The following is a 22,666-nucleotide window of genomic DNA, read 5'->3' as shown; positions in this document are numbered from 1 at the left end:
GCTGTATAACAAAGTGAATCAGCTGTATGTATACATATATCCCCATATCTCCTCCCTCTTGGGTCTCCCTCCCACCCTCCCTATCCCACCCCTCTAGGTGGTCACAAAGCACCGAGCTGATCTCCCTGTGCTATGCGGCTGCTTCCCACTAGCTATCCACCCTACATTTGGTAGTGTATATATGTCCATGCCACTCTCTCACTTTGTCCCAGTTTACCCTTCCCCCTCCCCATGTCCTCAAGTCCATTCTCTATGTCTGAGTCTTTATTCCTACCCTGCCCCTAGGTTCTTCATAACCACTTTTTTTTTTTAGATTCCATATATATGTGTTAGCATATGGTATTTGTTTTTCTCTTTCTGACTTACTTCACTCTGTATGACACACTCTAGGTCCATCCACCTCACTACAAATAATTCAATTTTGTTTCTTTTTATGGCTGAGTAATGTTCCATTGTATATCTGTGCCACATCTTTATCCATTCATCTGTCGATGGACACTTAGGTTGCTTCCATGTCCTGGCTATTGTAAATAGAGCTGCAATGTCATGTGTCTTTAATTCCTTTAATCTGAAATATTTCCCTAGCTTTTGATTTTTGTGACATTGACATTGTTTAGGAACACAGTCCAACTTTTTAAAATAGAATGTTATATATTTGTTTATCTATCTGCCCATGTATTTATTAGTAGGGACTTATTAATTCCTACTTTTTTCAATGGTTTATTATTCAATGCTATACTTAATTATTTTGGCGCTCAAACTGTACCAGATTTAGCCAGTAGAAATACCTTCAAGGTGGTTCCTGTGTCCTTGCGAAGCCCCTCATCATTTATTTTTCATGCATTTCTTTACTTTCTGGCCAAATGTTCCAAGCTCATCATGTATCTACCTTGTCCCAGCTCTGGAACTGGCCATTTCTTTGAGGAGCTCTTGGAATTAGAGGCCAAGATTTATGTTGTAGGTACTCATTGCTACTGGGGTGTCTCTGCTTCTAGGCCCTTTCAGTAGACAAAGCTAGAAAAAATATACATGTATTTATACACATACATACAAACATAATACCATATACATATTATATATACATACACATGCACAATACATATACGCGTATACATATTTACGTGCACATGTGTATGTATGTATGTATATGTATACATACATATGCATATGTGTGTATGTATATATACATGAAATCATGAGTTCACATTGATGCCTCCAATTCCAATCCAGCCCCACAGGGTTCCTTCTTGCCTTCCCCATTCCACACTTTGATGTCCATTTCCCATATGGGGCTTCTCACTCCCAACAGCATTAACACATTTCTTCATTTGCCCAATGCCACAGTACATCTAAAACAGCTTCCAAATTTCTTGACACATCTCACCATGAGATGAATAAGATGATATACTAAGAAGAGTTTGGGAGTTGATTACTATTCTCCTCCACTCAACCTCAGCCAAGACAGGAGATAAATAGTCAAACAACGTGTTCATGAGTTACTTAGATTTGCTCTTTCTTTTGCTTTTTCTCCTTCAGTGTGGTTGAAATACAGTTGGATTCATTCGTTTCAGTTTGTTTCGTTTTAGGCTTTTCTTTCCCTTCCCATCTTGTTTTAATTTTATTTTTGAATACGCAGAAGATTAACATGCTTCCAAAAGCCAAACTATACAAAAAGTATTGTTCCCAGAGAAGTCCCACTCCCTCCTGCATCGCGTCCATGCCCTCCCTCTGGTAAGTAAGCAAGTTGATTGTTTTCTGACTCATCTTTCCTGTGTTTCTTTTGGTGACAATAAGATATATGTATGTTTCATATCTGTTCCCTTTTTACACAAAAGACGGCATACTATATATCCTCTCCTGTACTTTCCATTTTTTCAGTTAGTATTTCCTGGAAATCATTTGATACTAGTTCAGAGAAAACTCCCTTATTTTGTTTTCTGGCTTTTCTTCATACAGCTGCACAGTGCTCCACTGCATGTATATACCATCTTTTATTCAACCCATCTCCTACGCTTAGAGATCTAGGTAGTTTCCAATATTTTCCAATTACAAAAAATGCTGCAGTGAATAACTTTGTGCATATATATTTTCATACTATTGGAGATGCACCTTCAGGGTAAATTCCTAGAAGTTGGGTTTCTGTGGTCAAGGGATAAAGCACATGCAATTTGGTTAAATACTGCCAAATTCTCCTCCACAGGGTGGTACCATTTTGGATTCCTGCCAGCCATGAATGAAAAGGACCTGCTTCCTCACAGTCTCATCAACAGAGTGTACTGTCAAGCTTTATAGTTTTGCCAGTCTGACAGATAAGAAATGATTTCTTTATAGTTTTAATTTGCATGGCTCTTAAATGAAGTTGAACATCTTTTCATATGTTTAGGATCATTAAAATTTCTCTTTTTGTGAACCACCTATTTCTGAATTTTGCGCTTATCTATAGGAATTTGGGCCCTTTTCCCCCCTTAATTTTTAAAATTACTCTCTATATTAGGGATATTAGTCTTTTATCTGTCATACATATCACAAATATTTTCTCCCGGTTTGTTTCGTTTGTTTGGTGTTTTAGTGTAGTCAAACTTATCAATCTTTTCTTATCTAGTATCTGGATTTTTAGATCATTAGGAAGCCTTTATTTACACCCAAGCTGTAGAGGAATTCACCCATGCTTTCTTCTGGTACTTGTATAATTTCATTCTTGCATTTAGATCTCTAGTTCATTTAGAGTTTGTTCTTATATAGGGTATAAAAATGAATCCAATTTATATTTTTCTAAATGGCTATCAGTCTGTGCCAATAGCATTTGTTAAACGATCATCTTTGCCTCGGTCATTATAGATATCACCCTTGTCAGATACTGGATGTCTACTTGTAGCTGTGTTTATTTCTGGACTTTCTCTTCTATTTCACTGGTCTGTTTGTCTAGCCATGCACCAGTAAATACCATATTATTTTAGTTACAGAGGCTTAGCATATGTTAGGGCTAATCCTCCCCTCAGAGCTCCTTCTTTCCAGTGTTTTCCTAGCAAGTCTTGGGCATTTGTTTTTTCACAGGAAAGTTCCTGTGTTCTTAATATCAATCTGCCTCTTTTTAAATGCTCATTGGTATTTGTATTAGGGTTCCATTACATTTATAAATTAACTTAGGGAGAACTGACATCTTGATCAAATTGAGACGTTCTGAGAACAAGGCATGTTATTCCTTTTGTTCAAGTTATTGGTACTTTGAGATCTGATGTGCTCTCTCGGACGTTTACTTAGGTATCTTAGCTCATTAAATCAAATAATATTCATTGAGCAGCTATTACGCCCTTAACGCTATATTAAGCACAATAAAAGTAAAGAAGTAGGTCTGTCCTCCAGCAGCTTAGAATCTCATGAGGGAGACAGGCTACCACACCTGAAGCATAGCAAGCAGCGCAAGACCCCGTGGAAAGAAGCTCCCCGTAGCGCAGCTGGGCCATCCATGCTTTGCAAGCTCAAAGGAAAGGGAGAGAAATGAGGGCTAGAATAACAAGGCAAGACTTTTGGCTGAATTGAGGCCGGAACTGTGTGTCCTGAAGGTCACGTAGGATTTACGTGGGGTGACAAGGAAGAAAAAGGAGTCCCAGTGAGGGGCACCCAAGTAAAAGCTCAGAGGTGGACTGGGCATGACACTTCACAGGGCAGAAAGTCCCCCGCCAGACCCTTGGCCGGAAAACTCTCTTCAAGCCTCAGAGTTACGTCTCAGTGTTAACAGCCCCCAAATCCTCATTATGTACTTATTAAAATAATATTAGTGAACACCTACTAGTTTCCAGATACTAGTCCTTTAGAGTAATTTCTGTACATCGCTATCTTTTCTGGGAATGGTCTAGAGCTGAGCTGTCCAGTAGCCCAGTTTAGCCACATGCAGCTACGCAGTCCTCAAAGCCCTCGGTGGAGTGCAACTGAGGCACTGGATTTCTAATTTTATTTCATTTTAATTTAAATTTTAAAAATGGAAGCAGGATTGCCCTGGCGGTCCAGTGGTTAAGACTCTGAGCTTCCAGTGCAGGGGGCATGGGTTCAGTCCTTGGTTGGGGAACTAAGTCTTGCATGCCGCAAGGTGCAGCCAAAAATAGTAAATAAATAAATATAAATAAATAAATAAGAATGGAAACAGTGTAAATTATTTTTCCATTGAACCCAACTTTATCGTTTGGGGGAGGACTGCATTTGACTTTGACGACAGCACTGCATAAGATATCATTGTTGTATTGCAGGGTGTGTGTGCATTTTACTTTTTTTAATGTGGCTACTAGAAAAGTTTAAATCACGTCATATCTCATTTCTCTTTGTCAGCACTGGTCTAGGGTCTTACAACCCCATGTGGTCTGGTCACTTTCACGTGGGAGCCATCCCCAACCTTCAGAATCTGATCGTTTACTAAGATGCCCAGGTGATTCTTATGCATAGTAATCAAAGCACTGATCCAGATGACAGAGAAGACACCCAGGCCTCCGATAGGTACCCCTGGAGTGGCCCCAGTCCCTCTGAGAGAGAGGGAGCAGCAGGGAGACCCCTGCTGCCACTGTGATGTCACAGAGGCAGCCTCCTGTGTCAGCCAGCCCCACCTCCATGGGTGTCCCGGCTGCAGGATATCCTCTTCATCATCTCCAGCCCACCTCACACCACCTGCCCTCTCTGCTGGCAAGAGGGGCCTCGATTCATCTTCAACCCCATACTTATCCCATGCAACCGATTAAGACAGAGAAGAAGAAACACTGAAACCCCTTTGCCTCAGAACTTCAAAAGTGAATGAGCAATTCCTCTCAGCTGACTCAAAATGTTTGTCTCACCCAGAAGGTAGGTACCTTGAATTCTGAAATCTCAGGACTATCTCATGTATAGTCCTCTTAATGTTGGATTGGTAATAGGTGTTATACAAATTCATCAATTTATTTCACATGCTTAAGGTAAGGAGCTTGAGAACACATGGTAGGATTAACCGAAATGCAGTAAAAATTTGTTACTCAAGCCCAGTTTTTATGATAAACCTGGTGATGTTCCCTACCTTGGCCTCTTTGTTTTTTCATCATCTTCCATTAAAACTTCCATTTCTTCCTCCTTTGACTCTTATCATACTTCTCCTCTCTGCTCCCAGGGCAGCTTAGTGTCTTCTAGCTCTTCTTTTTTCCTCTCCATCTGTATATGATTCCTGTTACAAAATCTGGTCCCCGGTAGAAGGCCCAACGACCATGGCAGCGATGAAGCTGTGTATCACTCTAGTGAACAGAAAGAGGTGATAAGGCAGCCCTGTGGTCCCACTGAAAGCCGGCTCTGATTGGAAATCTGCTGGAACCAAGGAGACAGCATGACGTTAGGTTCTTTCTGGTCTCAAAGAATCTGCAGAGATGCTTCCAGACCCACGAAGATACTCACAGCCAGCAAAGATGTCTTGGCTTGTTTAGGGTAGAACCCACATCTGGAAGGGACTTGCCTCCCATTTTGAGAAAGTTGGGAACTACCGAATTGCAGCTCTCAGGGTTACTAAAAAAAAAAAAAAAGGCAACGTTCATTCTCCTATATCTTGCCTTTCTCAGGAAAGAAAAATGAAGCTTACAATTAGCCAGAGAAATAAAACACACAGAGCAATGTGGTGTGCTGCTCATGGGCTGGAATTTAGGGATCTCAGAAGAAAGGATAGGACGGGTTCTCGGAAAGAGAGACCCTTCTGGGGCCGCGGAGAAGAGCTCACGGTGGGCTCAGCCCGCTTGCCTGGTTCAGAAGGTCCCTTAGTGAATAGATCACAAATAAGAGAACCCTCAGAAGTGGACAGGCATAGGACCGGAAAGCCAGCCACAGTGAAAAAACATTTCGTTGGTTTATGAGGAGAGATACAGAGGAAATACGGGAGAGTCTGTTGTTTTGTGTTTTTTTTTTGTGGTACGCGGGCCTCTCACCGCTGTGGCCTCTCCCGTTGCGGAGCACAGGCTCCGGACGCGCAGGCGCAGCGGCCATGGCTCACAGGCCCAGCCGCTCTGAGGCATGTGGGATCCTCCCGGACCGGGGCACGAACCCGCGTCCCCCGCATTGGCAGGCGGACTCTCAACCACTGCGCCACCAGGGAAGCCCGGAAGAGTCTGTTTATCGTTATAAATCCGTGAAGTTTAAAGTACGCAATCCATCGCCTCATTCTGTGCGCGTTCTTATAACTGGGCCTCCCGTTTGCTGCGGGGCGGCCAGGCCACGGCTCAGGACGTTTCCAGTATTTACGAGCGGTGTGGCCTTGCCCGAGTCAGACTCTGGGAATCTGACTCGCGTCTAGAACAGAGCGGCCGCCTCTCCTTCGGCTGGTTGTGAGGATTAAATGTCTGTGGAGGGACTGGTAAGCCGTCCAGGACACGGACGGGGTCCTTCCTCTTCCTTTCCACGTTCACTCCAGCGCTTTTGATCTTCACAGCAGAACCGTGAAGGTGAAACTCTTTCTAATTCGCCTCTGAGAAAACAGTCGCTCGGGGAGATTAGGGAACTTGGCCAAAATCCTTAGCCCAGTCCTGGGGTCGTGGGTGGAGCAGTGACTAGGACTCGGACCTGCTGAGGGTTCGTGGCCGCGAAGCTCAGCCTCTTGGACCCACGAAATGAGGTAAAGGCAAGGCCTTCCTGTAGAACGGGAGCCGGGAGAGTAAGTTCAGGGGAAGGGCAGGGGGCGGGGAAAGCCGAGACTCTGGTTTCCACGGCACCCGGCTCCTCCCGACTCTCGGCCTAGCAGCCTGTGTTCGGAATTCAGGGGATGGGCAGGGTCTCCGCACTCCCTCCGCCCGCCCCGCCTGGGAGGGCCCCAGGGACGCCGCTCCGGTCCCCGCAGGAAGATGGAGAGCCCCAAGGGCCCTGGCGGGGCCCCACCCGCTCGGGACCTTCCGGGGCTCGGCCGCTGGGCGGAGCGTAGCCAAACAATTCCAAGCACGCGCCCGCGCGTCGCCATGGCAACGCGCGCCCGCTGCTAGGCGACCGGGAGGCGTAGTAAACCTTGGGCTGGGGTGTTACTCCGGGAGGGAGGGGGCTGCGGGGTGGCGGCGGGGACTCGCCTACGCTCGGGCCTCGCGGCTGCCGGGGAAAGGAGAAGAGGGCAGGAGAGGAAGGGACGAGGGGGGCTCACGCGGGATGGAAACGGGACAGTCCAGTGCTGCCCGCCCGGGGCCGCGCCCTAAGCACCCCTCGAGAAGCCTCTCGCGTTAGACCCCCGCCCCCCCACCACCCTCACCCCCGCCCCAAGCAGGCCACGAGGGCTCTGTCACCCCAGCGTGAGCGATTGCCCCACAGGATGTGCAGATGGGCTGCCCCTCTGATTCACTCCAGCTGCTTGCGGCATGGAAGAAAGGCGGCTTCCTCTCCTGGAAATGACTGCATTAGCAAAAGCCCTCAAACAATTCCATTAAAAAGCGGAAAGGGAAAAGGCACAGAGAGGAGAGGCCCCCAGATGCTTTTCTTTGGGCCTTCCCACTGCACAGAAGTAGGTGTTCCCCAAACTCCGGGACCCATGTTAGGAAGACAGGAGTCGTTTTTTATTCTGTGAGCCCCTAGGGTCATGTGGACATAAAGCATGGTTACATGAGGATTAACCTGACGCTAGGAAACCCCAGAGCTCAGTGTCCTAGAGTGGTGTTAGTATGTTGGATACTCGGCATGGGCATTTTAGTGGCATTGAAGTAAAAATTGTAATTTAGAGCTTCGAAAGCTCGGACCGTTAAAGATATGTCAGCCGAAAGGGCTCCAATCAGTGGGGAATCACCGAGCTTGGGACAGGACATACCATTTCCAATCTGTCACTGGTTTGTGAGCAATCTGATTGTACCCTGGTGTCTGTGAACTGAAGATAATACTGGTTCATGAGATCATTGCTGTTTTCTGGGCTTGGCTGGTCAAACAGCAGGAATGTTTCCACAGGTGGGAGGAAATGTATTGGCAGAGGGTCTGTGTGATGAAACTCTGGGTGCATCTGTGTAGAAAGGCATAGGGTGTTTCTGTGGACCTGTGGACCCTCTTTTTAGTTTCTCACTGCTCTTCTGTATGTGAAGCAGGAGGAGTCATGTGTCCTCCACAATAAAAGGCTGTTCGGGCACTTTTCTTCATTATCTTATGTTCACCCATAGTCTTCCTAATTGTATTCTAATTGTATTCATGAGCCTGGTTTCCATTTCACACTTCATTCATTCATTCCATTCATTTGTGGCTCTTAGGGCTAGGCTCTGAGGATCAACAATGAATAAAGCATAGTTGCTACTGTATCTAGAAACTTAGCCAAGTGGGCAGAACACCCAAGTAAACCATATGATGAGTTACATGAGAGAGGCACACAGTAGAACATGTGCAGGAACAGAGAATAGGGTGGTGTAGATCAGAGCCAGTGACAACCGAGAAACATTTACTCTCCATTCCAGCCTTTTGTCTACTGAGTAACAGAAAGGAGTTAGTTAACAGGGCCTGGGTCAGAAATCTGACTCCTGGGAGAAGGACAGATACTACTATCTGTCCCAAACAAACCTCTCTTGGGACAAAATGCCAGAATGGATATATTTAAAAAAAAAAAAAAAATGGGGATCCTGTAGCCCCAGGCTTGGACCTGAGGAAAGTGGTATGCTATACAATCTTCCACTGCTCAGCATCTCAGCATTCTTACCCATCGTTTTAATCACTTCTAATCTTCTGCGTAGTCACAAAGCAAATTGAATTCCTGTTTACAAAGTAAATGTGGGTGTCCCAAGACCAGTTTCTCTTCATTCATACCTAGTAAATGTGGTTTTGCACAGTGCAGGGTGTGGTGACTTAAGACCTTAGCAAGACTAGGTTAGTCCCAGCCTTTGGCTTTGTGATGTCATAAATGTTCAGTTGCACATACATCTCTGTGAGGTCCATCCAGAGATGGTAAAAGTCCAGCACACCAAAGTTCAATATTGTTTTGAGATGTGGAAGCTTCTCGTCTGTCTTGAATCGTGAGCTTCTGAGCCTAACCAAATTATATTTATGTGTCATTGACTAGTGATTACTTTTTCCGTCCTAAGAGAAGAAAGAGAAGAAAAAAACTGTATTAACATGCCCAAATTACAATGAAAGGAAGTGAGTAGGATGCTGGGGCTCTGATTTTTGTAGCCAGGCAGAGAAACTCATGTTTTGTCAGAAAGAGGAAATTAGACATTGTGGTCCAGGGTCCTTGGGGAGGGAAGGGGGGTGGTCTCAGCACCGATCACAGCTAGGAGGCAGCCAGCCAAGCACACACACTAAATGCACAGCCTCCTAAGGGGTAGATTCAGGCTTTGGGAAGGGCTAAGATAATATCATTTGAGAGGCCCCCTTTAAGAAAAAGAACACAAAATGACAAGTACCAATTAGGTAACAGCATCTTGGAAGGGGCCTGAGTAAGTGGGGGACCACAAAGCTGAAGTTTCATCAGCTACACTCTCGAAATCCACCTCTAGAGCTCGTCATGTGACCCACCTGAGACTCTGCCTCTCCCGTCCCCTTTTCCCTGGAGAAGGCACGCTCGGGCTCTTAGGACACAGGGGGCACGGTTTATGAGCCGAGACAATAAAAACCCAACGACAGAGCGCTGTGCTAGACGGTGACTCAACGGCAGTATGAGAAGTGTCTCCAAGTATTTGAAGGGTGGAAGCAGAGAGAAGGGAAAAGAATTGCTCACTGTTCTAGGGTGGAAAGGGAATGAGGATACGATTAAGTAGAGAAAAGTGTGCGCAAAACTCATCAGGAAACATTGGCTAACTGTGTTTTCTGTTACTGCGGAGTTGTATTTCCCACGGGAAGTATATGAGGACCTATTGAGTTACTGAAAACTAAAACTGGCCACCAAAAAAATGTGCCACAGCCCACACTCTTACAAGATGTCCTCAAGGGAACGGCTGGATGGCCCCAGAGCCCTGAATTCCAGAAGGGTGACGCACGGCTTCTATAGATTCGTGGGGGGCGGGGGCGGGGGGGGGGAGGCCAAGGGAAGAACAAAGAGCAAGGCCAGCCTGCCCAGCGGGCAGCCACCTCCACCCACCTTTGCCAACTGGTGCGGGAAGCTTGTGTCCGAAGAGGGAAAATATGGGGAAACAGTGCCCCCCAGCGTTGAGATGAAAAACTGCAGCCTAGAGACCAACAGCCAACTCGGGGGTAAAAAGTGAGCACAAGCAGCCCTGCTCCCTTCTCCCAAAGGAGAGGGAGTTCTGTCACCGTGCAGAAAGGGCCATTTGGGTGATACAGACATCACGCCTGGACAGAAGTACATGTGTAAAACATGCTGTTAAGAGTAGGGAACGTACCCGGTGACAGACTCATTTGCTCATGCTCCGAGGGAAGCCTGCCTTTGATTCCCTAAACCAACTGCACAAACATAGGATAGGAAGACCATGGCCTGGTTGGTGGCGAATCTGGACGAGGTGGCAGACGGGCAGGGCAGGGTAGAGAGGCTTTCAGTCAATGTCAGCCCCAAGTGAATCAAAGAGGTGTGATTTTATGGGACATGAATCCCCTGGTTATATAGTTTTCAGTCTGTTCAGCTTTTTACTTGTTTTTTGGTCAGAGTGGCGGCTCCCAAGGTCCTCACACGCAGAACCGGAAACCAGAAGTCCATCCCTGGTTGGGTACCAAAATCGTTCTAAAATTACAGCTTCCTGGGCTTCACCCCAGAACCACGACGGCAGCTCAGGATGGAGGCCAGGAACGTGCATATCTTCCCAAGTTGCAAAGATTGTTCTTATGCTCAGTCAGAATTGAGACCTACTGCTCCTGAACAAGCAGCAGCCTTTGAGGACTTTACAACCAAGGCAAGTGATCAGAATGGAATAAAGAAAGCGTCATGGGAGGGGTACAGTGTGACAAGGACAAAGAAAAGGGAACTGTTCTTAGGAAGCAACATTTTCAAAGAATGAGTGACTTTTATTAATCTTGATGAGAAGCAGATTACCAGGTAAACGAGAAGACATTCCAAGAAGAAAGAGTATCTGTCAAGACGAGGAGGATGAAGTCACAGCAGTCTTCTCGCCTTCTCATCCCGATTGGTACAATGTTTGAGTACAGAAAGCACAATTTGTACTTCTAGGGGACTGACGGCAAGAAGAGATGCAATCAAACCCTTATTGATTTGCCGGATTCTTTTCTTTTCTTTTTTTTTTAAGTTTTAGAAAATCTTTTTTTTTCGGTACGCGGGCCTCTCACCGTTGTGGCCTTTCCCGTCGCGGAGCGCAGGCTCCAGACGCGCAGGCGCAGCGGCCGCGGCTCACGGGCCCAGCCGCTCCGCGGCACGTGGGATCCTCCCGGACCGGGGCACGAACCCGCGTCCCCTGCATCGGCGGGGCGGAGTCTCAACCACTGCGCCACCAGGGAAGCCCGAAGATAATTCTTGAAAATACTGTTGAATGGATCCTCATTCGATGATCAAGATAATTCTTAAATGAGGCTCCTTGAGTCTGCGCTTGGTGGATACTCCTGGAAACAACCTCTTTGGGCTTCATTCTAAGCTCTTTTTCATCCTCTGTTTCTCACTCCCTTAATTCGGTTGTCACCTTAGTGCCGCTACAAAGTGGTTGTACTGTGGCGAGGGGTTCATTATTCTTATTTCGGAATAACCTGAAGAATAACTTACAAATATATATGATCTGAAATGGATTGAGGGTAGAATTAAAATCTGATGTGATGTGATAGTAGATAAATCTCCAAGCCATAAGTGGTTGAAAATAAAGTTGTCAAAAATGTAGAACTGCATAAATCCTTAGTTCTACCTTTTATATAGGATGATAGATGAACATGTTTTACCTTGAAGTCTATTTCCTAGTCAAGCAATGGATATAAAAATAGAAAGAATAACTAACTCATAGTCACAGAACAATGACAAAAACCAATAGGATTTTCATAACTAAAACCAAGAATAAAACATTCGTTTGCAGGAAGAAGGGGGCGTCATAATGACTCCCGCATCTGGCAACGTGTGATCATTCCCCCTCCAGTTGCCATGGCTTTCGAGCCCTCAGCAGGGTCACCCAGAAAATTCTTGGTGGAGTTAATTTGTTGAGTGCTTAGAAAAAAATCATATTAGCAAATTGCTTTTCAGAAGCTGTTTCATCATACATTTTGCTTACTGGCTTTTTATATACATGTGAATCTGGTATATTTCTTATTGCCATTAAAAAAAAACAACAACGCTGCACTTTGTGGTATGCACTGTTTTAGTGCCTGGAAATTCTGAAGAACAAACTGTTATGTTTCTAAGAGAAAGTTCCCTGTTTAATGTAGAAAATGTTAAGCTGGAGATGATGAGAGGAGATGGGCCTGTCTCATTTAGCTATGGTTTTATTTACATCTCTCAAGCTAAGCAGATCTGGGTCTGATTAATTCTGATATGAGCCATCGCCTAGAAAGCTCAAGATGGTTTACTTTAAGAAGTGTCTGTCAGCAACTAAGTATGGGCTTCTTCTCCATTCAGTATGTATTACTATAACAGTACAAACTGCTTCATAATGCAAAGGTCTCAAAAGCTGAGACCTGTCAGATTTCTTTATTTTTCTAAATCAGCTTAAATCTGGCTCCAAGCCACCACTCCCCAACACTGAAATATCTAATAGTGGACTTTTTCAGCTTGCCTTCTCTGCTCTTAGGCTAAAAATGATGAGGTCAGGGGCTCCAGCCAGAGCTACCCGGGCACATTCATTCTGCAGCCACGCACTGGGTTACCCCCGGGAGTCAGGCACTGCGGCTGCATCAGGCTGTGGGCCCGCCCCTGCACGTTCCTTGCCCACCCACCAAGGGCACCGGCCTCCATGGGTACCATGCAGCCACCTGGCATTTGAGATTCTGTCATCTCAGGGGCAGTGGATGGAAGCTGGACCCATATCACCACCTCTCTGAGAACCCATAGCTTCATCTCCTCTCCAAAGGTTGCAGCATTCCCACATCCCAGTTGGTCCACTGCCCTCTCATCCTCAAGGGCCCAGTGCCTCTATCTGCTCCCCCAGGGATGATCCACCTTAACATTCGCTGAGAGGATATATGCCCCTTTACTCGTCTCAGAGGAATCTAATGCAGGGAGGAAGACATCCAAAACTTACGTTGTCACAATAACAAATACCTCCACAAGCCAGTGCTGCTACCTTTCAGGGAAGACAAAGCCAAAAATTACCAGCAGGAGCATTTGGAGAGCTCCCAATTCTTTTTCTCAACCAGACATATACTAGCTCAGTGGCTTAGTCTCATTATTATCTGAGGCTTATTCAGATTATCCCCAATAAGCGTTCTAATATAGTAAGATCCGGCTTCCATAAACATCATCACTACGGTGCCTACTCCGGGCCACTCCTGGAGCCCGAGCTTCCTCACGGCTACTTGGAGAAAACTCCCAGTGGCTCGTGGTGCCTGTCTTGTTGGAGGGAAGCGGCTCGAGCTCAGGGAGCCACAGGGGAGGGCACTGATCTCCGAGGAGGCTCTGAAATCAGGCTCCGCTCTTGTGCTTGTCTGTTACAGATGGAGCTCCCGGAGGCCTTTTCTGACCAATGGACATGCCTACCTGCCTTCCTCAACATGCTATCACTCAGTCTTTCCACAGCATCCCTGCTCAGCAACTACTGGTCTGTGGGCATACAGAAGGTGCCCAAGCCCCTGTGCGGGAATGGCCTGCCAGCCAAGTGCTCTGACGTGCCGGTGCCCTTGGATGGGCGCGGCACCAGCGCGCCATCCCAGGAGGTGGTGCAATACAGCTGGGAGACTGGGCCCGACCGCTTCACCTTCCATGCCTTCCGGAGCGGCACGTGGCTCTCCTATGAGGAAATCGTGGGAGACCCAGGTGGCCCCTCACCCCACCCACCTGACATCTTTTCCCCACCAGGGATCTCATGAAGGCAGAGAATCAGTGGGATTCTTCGTACAGCCCTCACTCACCCCCGCCGGGCCTCGCCTCCGCCTCAGGGTCTCTCAACTCTGCAATGTGCCCCTGTCCCATCAGACCCCCTCGTAATAAGGTCCAAAGTCCATCCGTCGGGCGTTTCACCTCCAGTCTCTCGCTGGTTTCAAATAGCATTACCCTTAAAGGGTTTCGTGCAGACTTTTTTTTTTTTTGAGTGGGGTAGAGTTCTTTTACAATGTTGTGTTCGTTTCTACCGCACAGCAAAGTGAAGTAGAGTTCTCTGTGCTCATGCAGACTTTTAACATTATGAGAATTTCCATCCCAGTGAGCTAGAGTTGCCTAGACTAAATGAGGAGAATATCATAGAAAAAGCCGGGGCTCTGCCCAGCTGTGACCTTATAGGAAGAACTTCATTCCTACAGGCCTTGATTTTCTCATTTGTGAGATGCATGGATCAGAGAAGATCGCCTTTAAATAAGACCCCCAAAGGGTGTTCTCATTTCTAAGTGTTACTGCTACGATTGAAAAGGTAGGGGAACTGAAGCCCAGAGAGGATAACTAGATTGTGGAAGTTGGACCCAGACAGACCCTCCCAGGTCTCACACCGCTGGGTCTCACGCTTGCAAAGCAGGCGCTGTGCCAGCCCATTAGGTAAGGGTCGTCCTCGGGTGGGGAGCAGCGGGGTTGAGGACACCCCCTCCTCCCCGCTCAAAGCATGCCAAGATTCCCCTGGTCGGGAAGTTCTTCTAAAGCCCGGAACTGTGTACAGTTTGCAATCTGCTGCTTCTCCCGATTTAGGCTAAGGGGAAAAGGAGACGGGACAGGATTATAACTCGTGCGTATTTACATTTATACTTGAGTTATTACTGTGCCACTTAGCACTGCTCCAACTCCAGTCGGGGAAACAGTTTAGAGCCCTGCAGGCCGGTGGTACAGCAGGAGCGAAAGCTGCTGGTGAACCAATGCTGGGAGCATTCCCCGGGGTGACTCAGGGAAGTGTACTCTTCATTATCAGGACTTGAGAGAGGAATTGATCTCGGATGACTCTGGCCTGTTTTGTTCATCCATCCATGCATCCCTCCCTGCTTCCAAAGAGACATTTATTGCCTGCCTACCACCTGCGGGGCAGGCCTGTGTAGGACCAAATGGAGCAGCACCTGGGATGGGACTGGGGAAAAGTCTGCATTCCTGGTCCAAGACAGCACCTCATCACCTTGGATTTTGTCTGTCTCAGGAGAGAGGTGCCGAAGCTCCCTTGAACTCATGCTACCAACCGAGAGAGCTGAGAAAGGACTACTGGAATGTGCCACGTTGCAAGGCCCAGGTCACCGCACTCTCCGATTCGGAGGGAAGCAGTTGATAGAGAAGGCTTTCGTCCCCCACCTTCCCTTGGGGCTTGGGGCAGGTATGTGGCTTTGATAACAAATTTAGTTGCCATCGAGTTGGACCTCTGAGTAGCTAAACGGTACCGTGATCTCTTGCTTTTCTCTTCTTCTGAACCCCACAGGGTGACTGACTCTCATTCCTACGCAGGAATGCAAAAAAGGAACAGTAGGGACAAATAAAGTCCACAAATAGAAATCCACCAACAGCTCTAACCTACTCCAGTTACCAAGTAACCATGTAGAAAGCTTGGGTTTTTCTTTTCTTTTTTTTTTTTTTTTCTCCCGATAATTTTATCGTAACGTAGAAAGAAGGGAGTCAAAGAGGGTAAAGAGGGGGTAGGGATGGGGGGAGGAAGAAGAGAAACAAAATGGATGGCTCCAAAATTAAACTTTAAAACAATGGAGAAACAAAAATGGTAACGAGCAAAGGCATATCCCTGCAAGATTTGGTGAAACTTGGAGGATTTCTTCTCAAACCGCCCTAAGAGTGTTTACAGTCAGTCACGTGTTCTTGGCTACGTACTGGGTACTGAGCAGAGGGAGGCCAGAGCCCCGGGTTAAGGGCTGTCCCAGCTGCTTTCAGCTCGGTCTCCTCCTCCGGCGCTGCGAGGCTCTGCACTTCTCATGGGCAGCATTTGTTCACCGCCAGTTCAGTTAGTTAACCGTCAGGCTGAGGGTTCTTCTTCCTCTGGTTTCTGACAGAGATCCTACGGTTCTCACTGGGAGTCCGATTCGCCTACATCAGACTTGAACTCATCAGCTTCCTCCTCCTACTGGTGGCCTTGCTATTCACGGGGAGCCCCGGCTGTGGCCTCAAGCTGGGCGCCTTCACCGCCTTCTTCTCTGGCTTGTCAGGTGAGCATCTCCAGAGCTGGAGAGGAGGGTGGGTGTCCTCTGCTGCCTTTGAAGCGCTGGCCAGAAGGCTGGAGTCTCTGTCCCAAGGGAAGAAGGAGCCCCAAGGCAGTCTAAAGAATGGAGCCAGGAGATAACAGCACAGGCGTCTTTAATTTTAACTTGAAATAGCATGCGAAATGTTATATTAGATCGTTGTGTCCTTTGCTGAATGATTTCTCTCTAGGTTCTTGTTATTTGCAAGTGTTCTCATTATGTACAATACAGTCTGGTTTACTCTTGAGTCGTGACATACACACAGCTTTTCCACACTCTGTTGGAGACAGTGAGAGATGTGTGTAGACGAAGGATAGGGCCCATACTGGGGATACAGGTGGGAGAGAAGTAAAGGGAATGGCAGCCCGTGTGCAGCATTGACTCAGAAACGTTCCCACAGCTTGAGACCAAAGATCTGGGGAAGCGATTGCAGATGTGCCTTCAAAGAGAAGCCCCCGCTGCAGAGCAGCTCCCCGGGAACGTGGTGGCATCGGGGTGATGGAACGCCTCAACATAGCTTGTACCTGATGCCAGATGAGGTATCCTGCCTTCTCTTCATCTCTCAGCCCAGATGTCCTTAGTCACCCAGAGGGCTGGACCAGCAGGCCTCCCCCATTCTCTCCCCCCCTTCTGAGGAGGTACAGAGTGGATTCCTCGGGCTTATTTTTTCTGCTGATGAAGCTGTAACAAGTGCTTCCTCACCTGATATGTATGACGCCCTTGGGAAATGAGACTGATTTTGCATGGCCTACGGAAACGATGCTCTCTGTTTTATATGGTGTATGATTCAAGGTACTGGGAGACAGAGAAATGAAGAACTAGCCTTGCCGTCTGGACTGGAGTCATCCCTGTGAATGCCACTCTCGTCCTGTGACGAGGAGTGACTTCATCCTGCTTCCATCAAACTGTGTTAGAAATGAAACGTCCCCCACCAGTCTCTCTCTAACCCTTAAAGGACTAAGGGCTCACTTCGTTTAGATTTCTCTTAAAAAGAGGGAAGCAGCAACCATGACGAAACACACACATTCGAGGGAAACACCCCCTTTGTTTGGGTTCCTCACCTTCTCCCTTGAGGAACGCTCTCCATTCACTGCACAGGTGCCAACTTGGACCTACGTGAACCATCTGGGCTGAGCGCCAAGCACTTAACAGCGCTGGAAAGACAGTCCGTGCCGAAGAGGCGTACGGGAGCCTACACATGTCCGTCCGTCACAGGAGCTCATCCCCTTTTCTCACGGTGTAACATGTGCTATTGGATTCAGGGGCCTTACCCGATCAGTTTAGCTCATTTTCCAGACTCCTCGTTTCTCACCTTTTATCCATTTTCAAGCCATTCTGGGCATTTCAGCTGCCGAGCTCAGACTTCAAAACTCCCATCAGAAGCACCCTCAGCCTGAGTCTAGTCCATCAGAGGCAGCAGAGAGAAGCAGGCAGTAGCAGCGCGTAGCTTCTAAGCATCACTTGGCCTCGCGAAATACGCCCCCCACAACCTACACCACCCCTGGTGTCCTGGGCTTCCCATGATCATGGAAGACTTAGGGGTTTGACTTCCCCAGTTTTTAGGAATGTGTTTGATACAGTTCCCTGGTGCCGTTTTCTCTTTGTTGAATCCATCCAGCTTCTCTTCATCTCCAGCATCTCTTCCATCCTTTACAAACTCCCGTAAGCCAAGAACCACACTGTTTCCATAGCAGGCAAATTCCACTAGAGCAGCCTGTAATAATACCTCTAGATGTGTAGTCAGTGTTTCCCGAATGGCTCTCAGAGGCTCACCTTTGTGGACCCTAAGAGAGCTAGGTGCAAAACCAAGGAAGATGGAAGAGGTACCTGGCAGGAAGCCTGTGTGTCAGGGAAAGGAGGGGTGTAGTGCCTCGGGCTGCGTCCACTGTGTCCAGCTGAGCTACAGGTCTGTGGAATCTTGGAGATTATACAAGGGTAGCTGTAGCTTGGGAAACAACCGTCCAAAAAATTGTGTGGCAGGGCGGGAGTGAGTGTGTGTGTGTGTGTGTTACACACACACGTAAAATAAGCCACCAGGTATAAAAGAACACAGCACTTACACTTACCAGTGCAGTGAAAATGAATCCGTTAAACTCCTAGCCTGACTTTAACACTATACGAGTCACTGTCTTTTCCTATGTAGGCTCCATTCAGAACCTACCCTGAGACAGACCAGATTCAGTCCTCTTTCCCACAGCTCTTTACCTGCAACGTGGTGGAAGGCAACACCATGAGATCCTTAAATCCGTAAGGCGGCATCGGCCTAGCTGACTCCTGGTATTTTGCTTTCAAACCCGTGAGGAAGTCAGAGCCTTACATTCCAGTTTCTTTTTGTATATTTGTCCCTAGCACGGCCTGGGTTTCCTTCAGCTGCTGCATGGTGTCAGCTGTCACCACCTCCAACACATACATGCAGCTGGTGCTGGAGCTCGAGTGCAAGCACAGTGAGAGCTGCGGAGGAGCCCCGCCGAGCTGCCTACTGCGTCACCGCCTATGTTTCCTTCGGGAGCTGGCGTGCACAGCCCACCCGAGGGGCCTTTGACCAGCTACCCCCCCAGGACCACCATCAGCCCGTCCGCTCCATCTCCGGAGGAGTGGACTTCTCCTCAGAGCTACACACAAGGAATTGCAACACGGGACCAGCTGGGAGCCTCAGGAAGAGGCGGCCGGGTCGTCTGTAGAGGAAGAACAGTGTTAGGAGTTAGCGGGTTTGGAGAGCATGTAAGCCCTACCTTACATGTTGTTAGCAGCACGTGCTTAAGCCAAGGTCTGTTTCTTGAGCGTGATTTTCAGAGGTTAAGAACAAGGGTATTTATAAAGTCCAAGTCCGGGGGGCGTGCGCCCAGGTGCCCGGTGCCCTCGATCCCTTTCCTGTCACAGCTGGGTCTCACTCCCACCCCCTCCCCCCGTGTCACTCAGTCAGAAGTCCCTTCTCGCCTTTCCGATTGTTGGTTATATGCCAGGCTCTGGGAGATAAAAAGAGGAGTAAGATATAGTTCCTGCCCTTTAGAGGCCAACCGACTTGGTCATCTGTCCTGGATTTGGAAGAACGGAGGCGGCTCAGCCCTCCGTGGTGCACTTGACTTTTCCTGGAAGCCACACACCGGAGGGCTCTCCTAGGAGCTCTGACCTGTAGAACGGGCATCCTCTGCACTGCCTACCACGGTGTCCTGCGTCCCCGCGATGGGGAACACATCACATCACGTTAATCACACATTATCCTCAGAGCCATCGGGAGACTGGGACGCATGAGAAGGCTCCCGCAGCCTGCGGGGACAGGCCACCCCCGGAACGGCCCACCGAGGCCATGCGGACAGGATGGCGCCTCCCCAGCCACCAGGATGCAGCCTATACGCTCCCCTCTCAGCCCCACCTTGCATCCGTCACTCGCCCTTGCTCTTTTCCGTCGGGGAAAACCCACCATCCTCGATGGCTGAGAAGAATGAGAAGAGCACACACGTATGCTCCTATACAGTGTTTATTTGTTCTGAAACGATTCACATTTTAAACAGTGCTTCCTGAAAACGTACCAGCTGGCTCTCCTTTAACACAGGCAATAAGGGCGGCCACTCACATTCGAAGGGGGGGCAGAGTCCCTCTGGGGGTGGGGAGGATGTCGTCTAGGTTAGAGGGCTCGCACGGGAAGGAAGGAGGAGAGGCTGGGGGAAGGAACACCCCAGCATTCACTGAAGTCCATACTCTAAGTGGTGCTTGATTGGCTCTGCTGGCAACCCCCAAAGGGGCTGACGTCTGGCTGGGGGGTTGCCTGCGAGGAGAAGGAAGTTTAGGGACACATTTGACAAGAGACCAGCACCCACACCGATCAGGTGAAGCTGCCTCGATCTTCAGCCACCATTTACTCCCCCTGTACTGGCTGCAGGAGGAAGAAGAAACCTAGAGCTTGTGTGCTGTGTGTTTAGCAAGAGAGATTCGAACTGATCAGAGTCCAAACAATCTCTGTGAAGTTAGTCTGCAAACACACCACAAAGAATTTAGGGACGCTGTTTTCCGTGGCTGCTGCTTAGGTATTTCTGGGACTCACCCAGCATAAATATAGTCTCCTGCCCCAAAGAGTCCTCCCAAACCAGATCCTCCGTAGACAACTCTGCATTTGACTCCTGCCTAAAGTGGCTGGCCGTGCTGAAAGCCTCCACGTGGTAGAGAACGAGGTGGCCCAGCCCAGGCCGCCACGCAGGCTTCGGGTGCTCGCTTGACTATGAATCAGTCCTGAGAATTCTCTGTTAGACTGAACGAGATCCTACGCCCTTCTACCCAGGCAGATCCAAACCCTAGAAGTGAACCTGGAATCAATCCCATACTCTTGGGTGGCTCCTAACTGTTCTCCCACGTTCGCAATAAGCTGGACCCACACGTGCCTTCCAGAGTGTTGAAACCAAATTTGCTTTCAGGGACTTCAGGCGGGGAGGGGGGCAGGAAGGGGGCAGAAACCTGGCGAGGCCAGTCTACAGGCCAGGCAACATGCCTGCTTACAGCTCTGGCTACCAACCTTCGGTTACGTCACAACGCCTACCGGTGGGCAGTTCAGACATACCCCTTTAAATCTGGCATCCCAATTTTCTGGACTCTCTTTAGTAACACAAGCTAAAAAGACACGGGCTCAAGTAAAGAGAGAACCCGAGTGCAGTCAGGGATGACCTATCAAAATTATTCGAGAAGAACAGTGATTCTCCCCGTGCTAACGTGGGATTCTCTGCTACATAAACAATGCCCTAGAAGTTTAGGGGAGAACCTGATAAAGTAACATATTCATACAGAAGAAGGAAGAGATAAGCTCTGGAGATAATGCTAAAGAACTTCTCCATTTATAAAAGCTATAGTGTTTACACAGACATTTTCTCAAAATAGAAACAATGACCTAGAAGTTTAGGGGAGAACCTGATAAAGTAACATATGCATACGAAAGGAAGAAGCCAGCTCCGGGGATAATCGCAAAGAACTTCTCCATTCATAAAAGCTACGGTATTTACACAGACATATTCTCAAAATACTCTGCTTCAAAGGCTCTACAAGGAAGGGAGGGTACAGGGCAGAATGGTTGCATGCTGGACTCGACGAGCCAAAGTCCAGAAACAGCTTTGCTCTCATGCAAGCAAAGCAAAAATATCCCTGAATAAAAGAGAGCAAAATGAGAGGCTGAGAAAGCAGGGCGGAGATCAAGGAGATGAGGCTGCCAGCCTCAGGCATTCCCGACTTGAGTTCTCCTCTAAGCTGTGGACGGTGCACACCTAAGCACGTCCAAAGTGCCCGCGGTAAAAACGGTCGTGACACCCGAACCGCGTCATAACCTAGCGACCTTGTCAGAGGTGGGGCGTTGAAACTTCTCCTGCTCCCCTGCTGATAGGAACAGCGTTACTCTTATGGTCACTGAATACAGAGCAAAGGGACATGCGAGGAGAGAGGAGGCAGGAGCCACAAAACAAGGAAGAGATGAGGATTCTGGGTGGCTCGCGCCATCCTCGTGTCAGTCTTTCTCGTTACTGCAGCCACGGTACAGGTAGCGGGAGACGAAGGGGAGAGATGCTGAGGGGCCCTCCAAGTCAGAGGTAGGCTATCTGGGAGTCTCAAGAGGCCCAAACCAACCAGATGTGTTTCGGACAGATGAGAACCTGGGTCCCTGGAGCTTAGGACATACTTATCTAGAGAAGGTTTCATCACCACACCAACAGATACACACTCAGAGCATAACGCACAGCAAAATGCTCCAGGGAAGGACTTCACTGGAATTTCCCAGCAAGGGTTCATAAATTAGACACACAAAAAATAACACAAGATTCACATTTCCAAACTATCCACACAGAACACCTAGAAGGGGTTAATTAGGGCGTTGGAAGGGCAGCACCCCAGCCAAACGGATCGTGCTGTTATCCAAGACCTCCAAGTGCCTTCCAAAGTGTCTGGCAACATTGACACAGACGTGGTGGAGTGGGTGACAGAGGTCGTCCTCTCCAGCTGGAGAGAGACAGTACCATTCAGTTCACTTCTTCTGCAACTGAGGAGTCCAGCAGCCTAGATCTAGGGAGAAGAGTGCAAGTATCAATGACTTTAATTTTTTTCACGGTAGAGACATGGAGGGACCCTAAATGTCAGAATATCCCTCTATTTTCCTGTCCTTTTGTCTATAGCCCCAGTGGTTTGTAAGTGTCCCTCCAGAAAGTCCCAGGGACTTTACCTTTTTCCATGATACGCTCTTAAACATTGAACTAGACCACAGTATTTTCAAAGGGGTGGGAGGGAGTGCTGCATTTTGAGCAAGATAATTCTTCGTGTTATGTAACTGCCACAAGCCCTGCACAATGCTGGAACAACAAGCCCTTACCCGGAAAAGGCCAGGGGTAACAGTAAAAGCCAGGAGCCCACACCTCCAAATGTCTCCTAAGAGAGATGGTACCATTTCCAGCTCAAAACAACTGACTAGTAGTTCATGGTCATGAAGTACCCTTACAAAATAACACTGGTTGAAACTAACTGTTTCCTGATACCCGGCTAACTCAAGAAGGCTCCCACTCCCCAAAGCTTCTAA

At 48.1% G+C, this 22,666-nt stretch overlaps 2 protein-coding genes across 5 annotated transcripts in view; one reads left to right on the top strand and one right to left on the bottom strand.

Annotated features, from left to right (window-relative positions):
• The first annotated feature begins 4,726 nt into the window (after nucleotides 1-4,726).
• GSG1 (germ cell associated 1) lies at nucleotides 4,727-21,112 on the top strand. 3 transcript variants are annotated; one of them, XM_067008751.1, is made up of 5 exons: nucleotides 4,727-4,827; nucleotides 13,474-13,792; nucleotides 15,087-15,257; nucleotides 15,940-16,092; nucleotides 18,475-21,112. In XM_067008751.1, exons 1-5 carry the CDS (start codon nucleotides 4,780-4,782, stop codon nucleotides 18,804-18,806), a joined length of 1,023 nt encoding a protein of 340 aa, XP_066864852.1. In that variant the 5' UTR covers nucleotides 4,727-4,779; the 3' UTR covers nucleotides 18,807-21,112. The 3 variants fall into 3 exon arrangements, with proteins under 3 accessions (XP_066864852.1, XP_066864854.1, XP_066864853.1); XM_067008753.1 differs by lacking the exon at nucleotides 4,727-4,827 and adding an exon at nucleotides 6,264-6,437; XM_067008752.1 differs by lacking the exon at nucleotides 4,727-4,827 and adding an exon at nucleotides 6,564-6,607.
• FAM234B (family with sequence similarity 234 member B) overlaps nucleotides 19,588-22,666 on the bottom strand; it is a 78,921-nt gene continuing 75,842 nt past the window's right edge. For both annotated transcript variants that reach the window (XM_067008750.1, XM_067008749.1), the window contains one exon: nucleotides 19,588-22,158. In XM_067008750.1, the coding sequence (XP_066864851.1) occupies nucleotides 22,153-22,158 (6 nt within the window). In that variant the 3' untranslated portion in view covers nucleotides 19,588-22,152. The remainder of the gene's footprint in view (nucleotides 22,159-22,666) is intronic.

Source organism: Kogia breviceps, chromosome 12, assembly GCF_026419965.1.
Source record: "Kogia breviceps isolate mKogBre1 chromosome 12, mKogBre1 haplotype 1, whole genome shotgun sequence".
NCBI lineage: Eukaryota > Metazoa > Chordata > Mammalia > Artiodactyla > Physeteridae > Kogia > Kogia breviceps.
The sequence above is the reverse complement of the archived record's forward strand: the minus strand, read 5'-3'. Positions and strand labels throughout refer to the sequence as shown.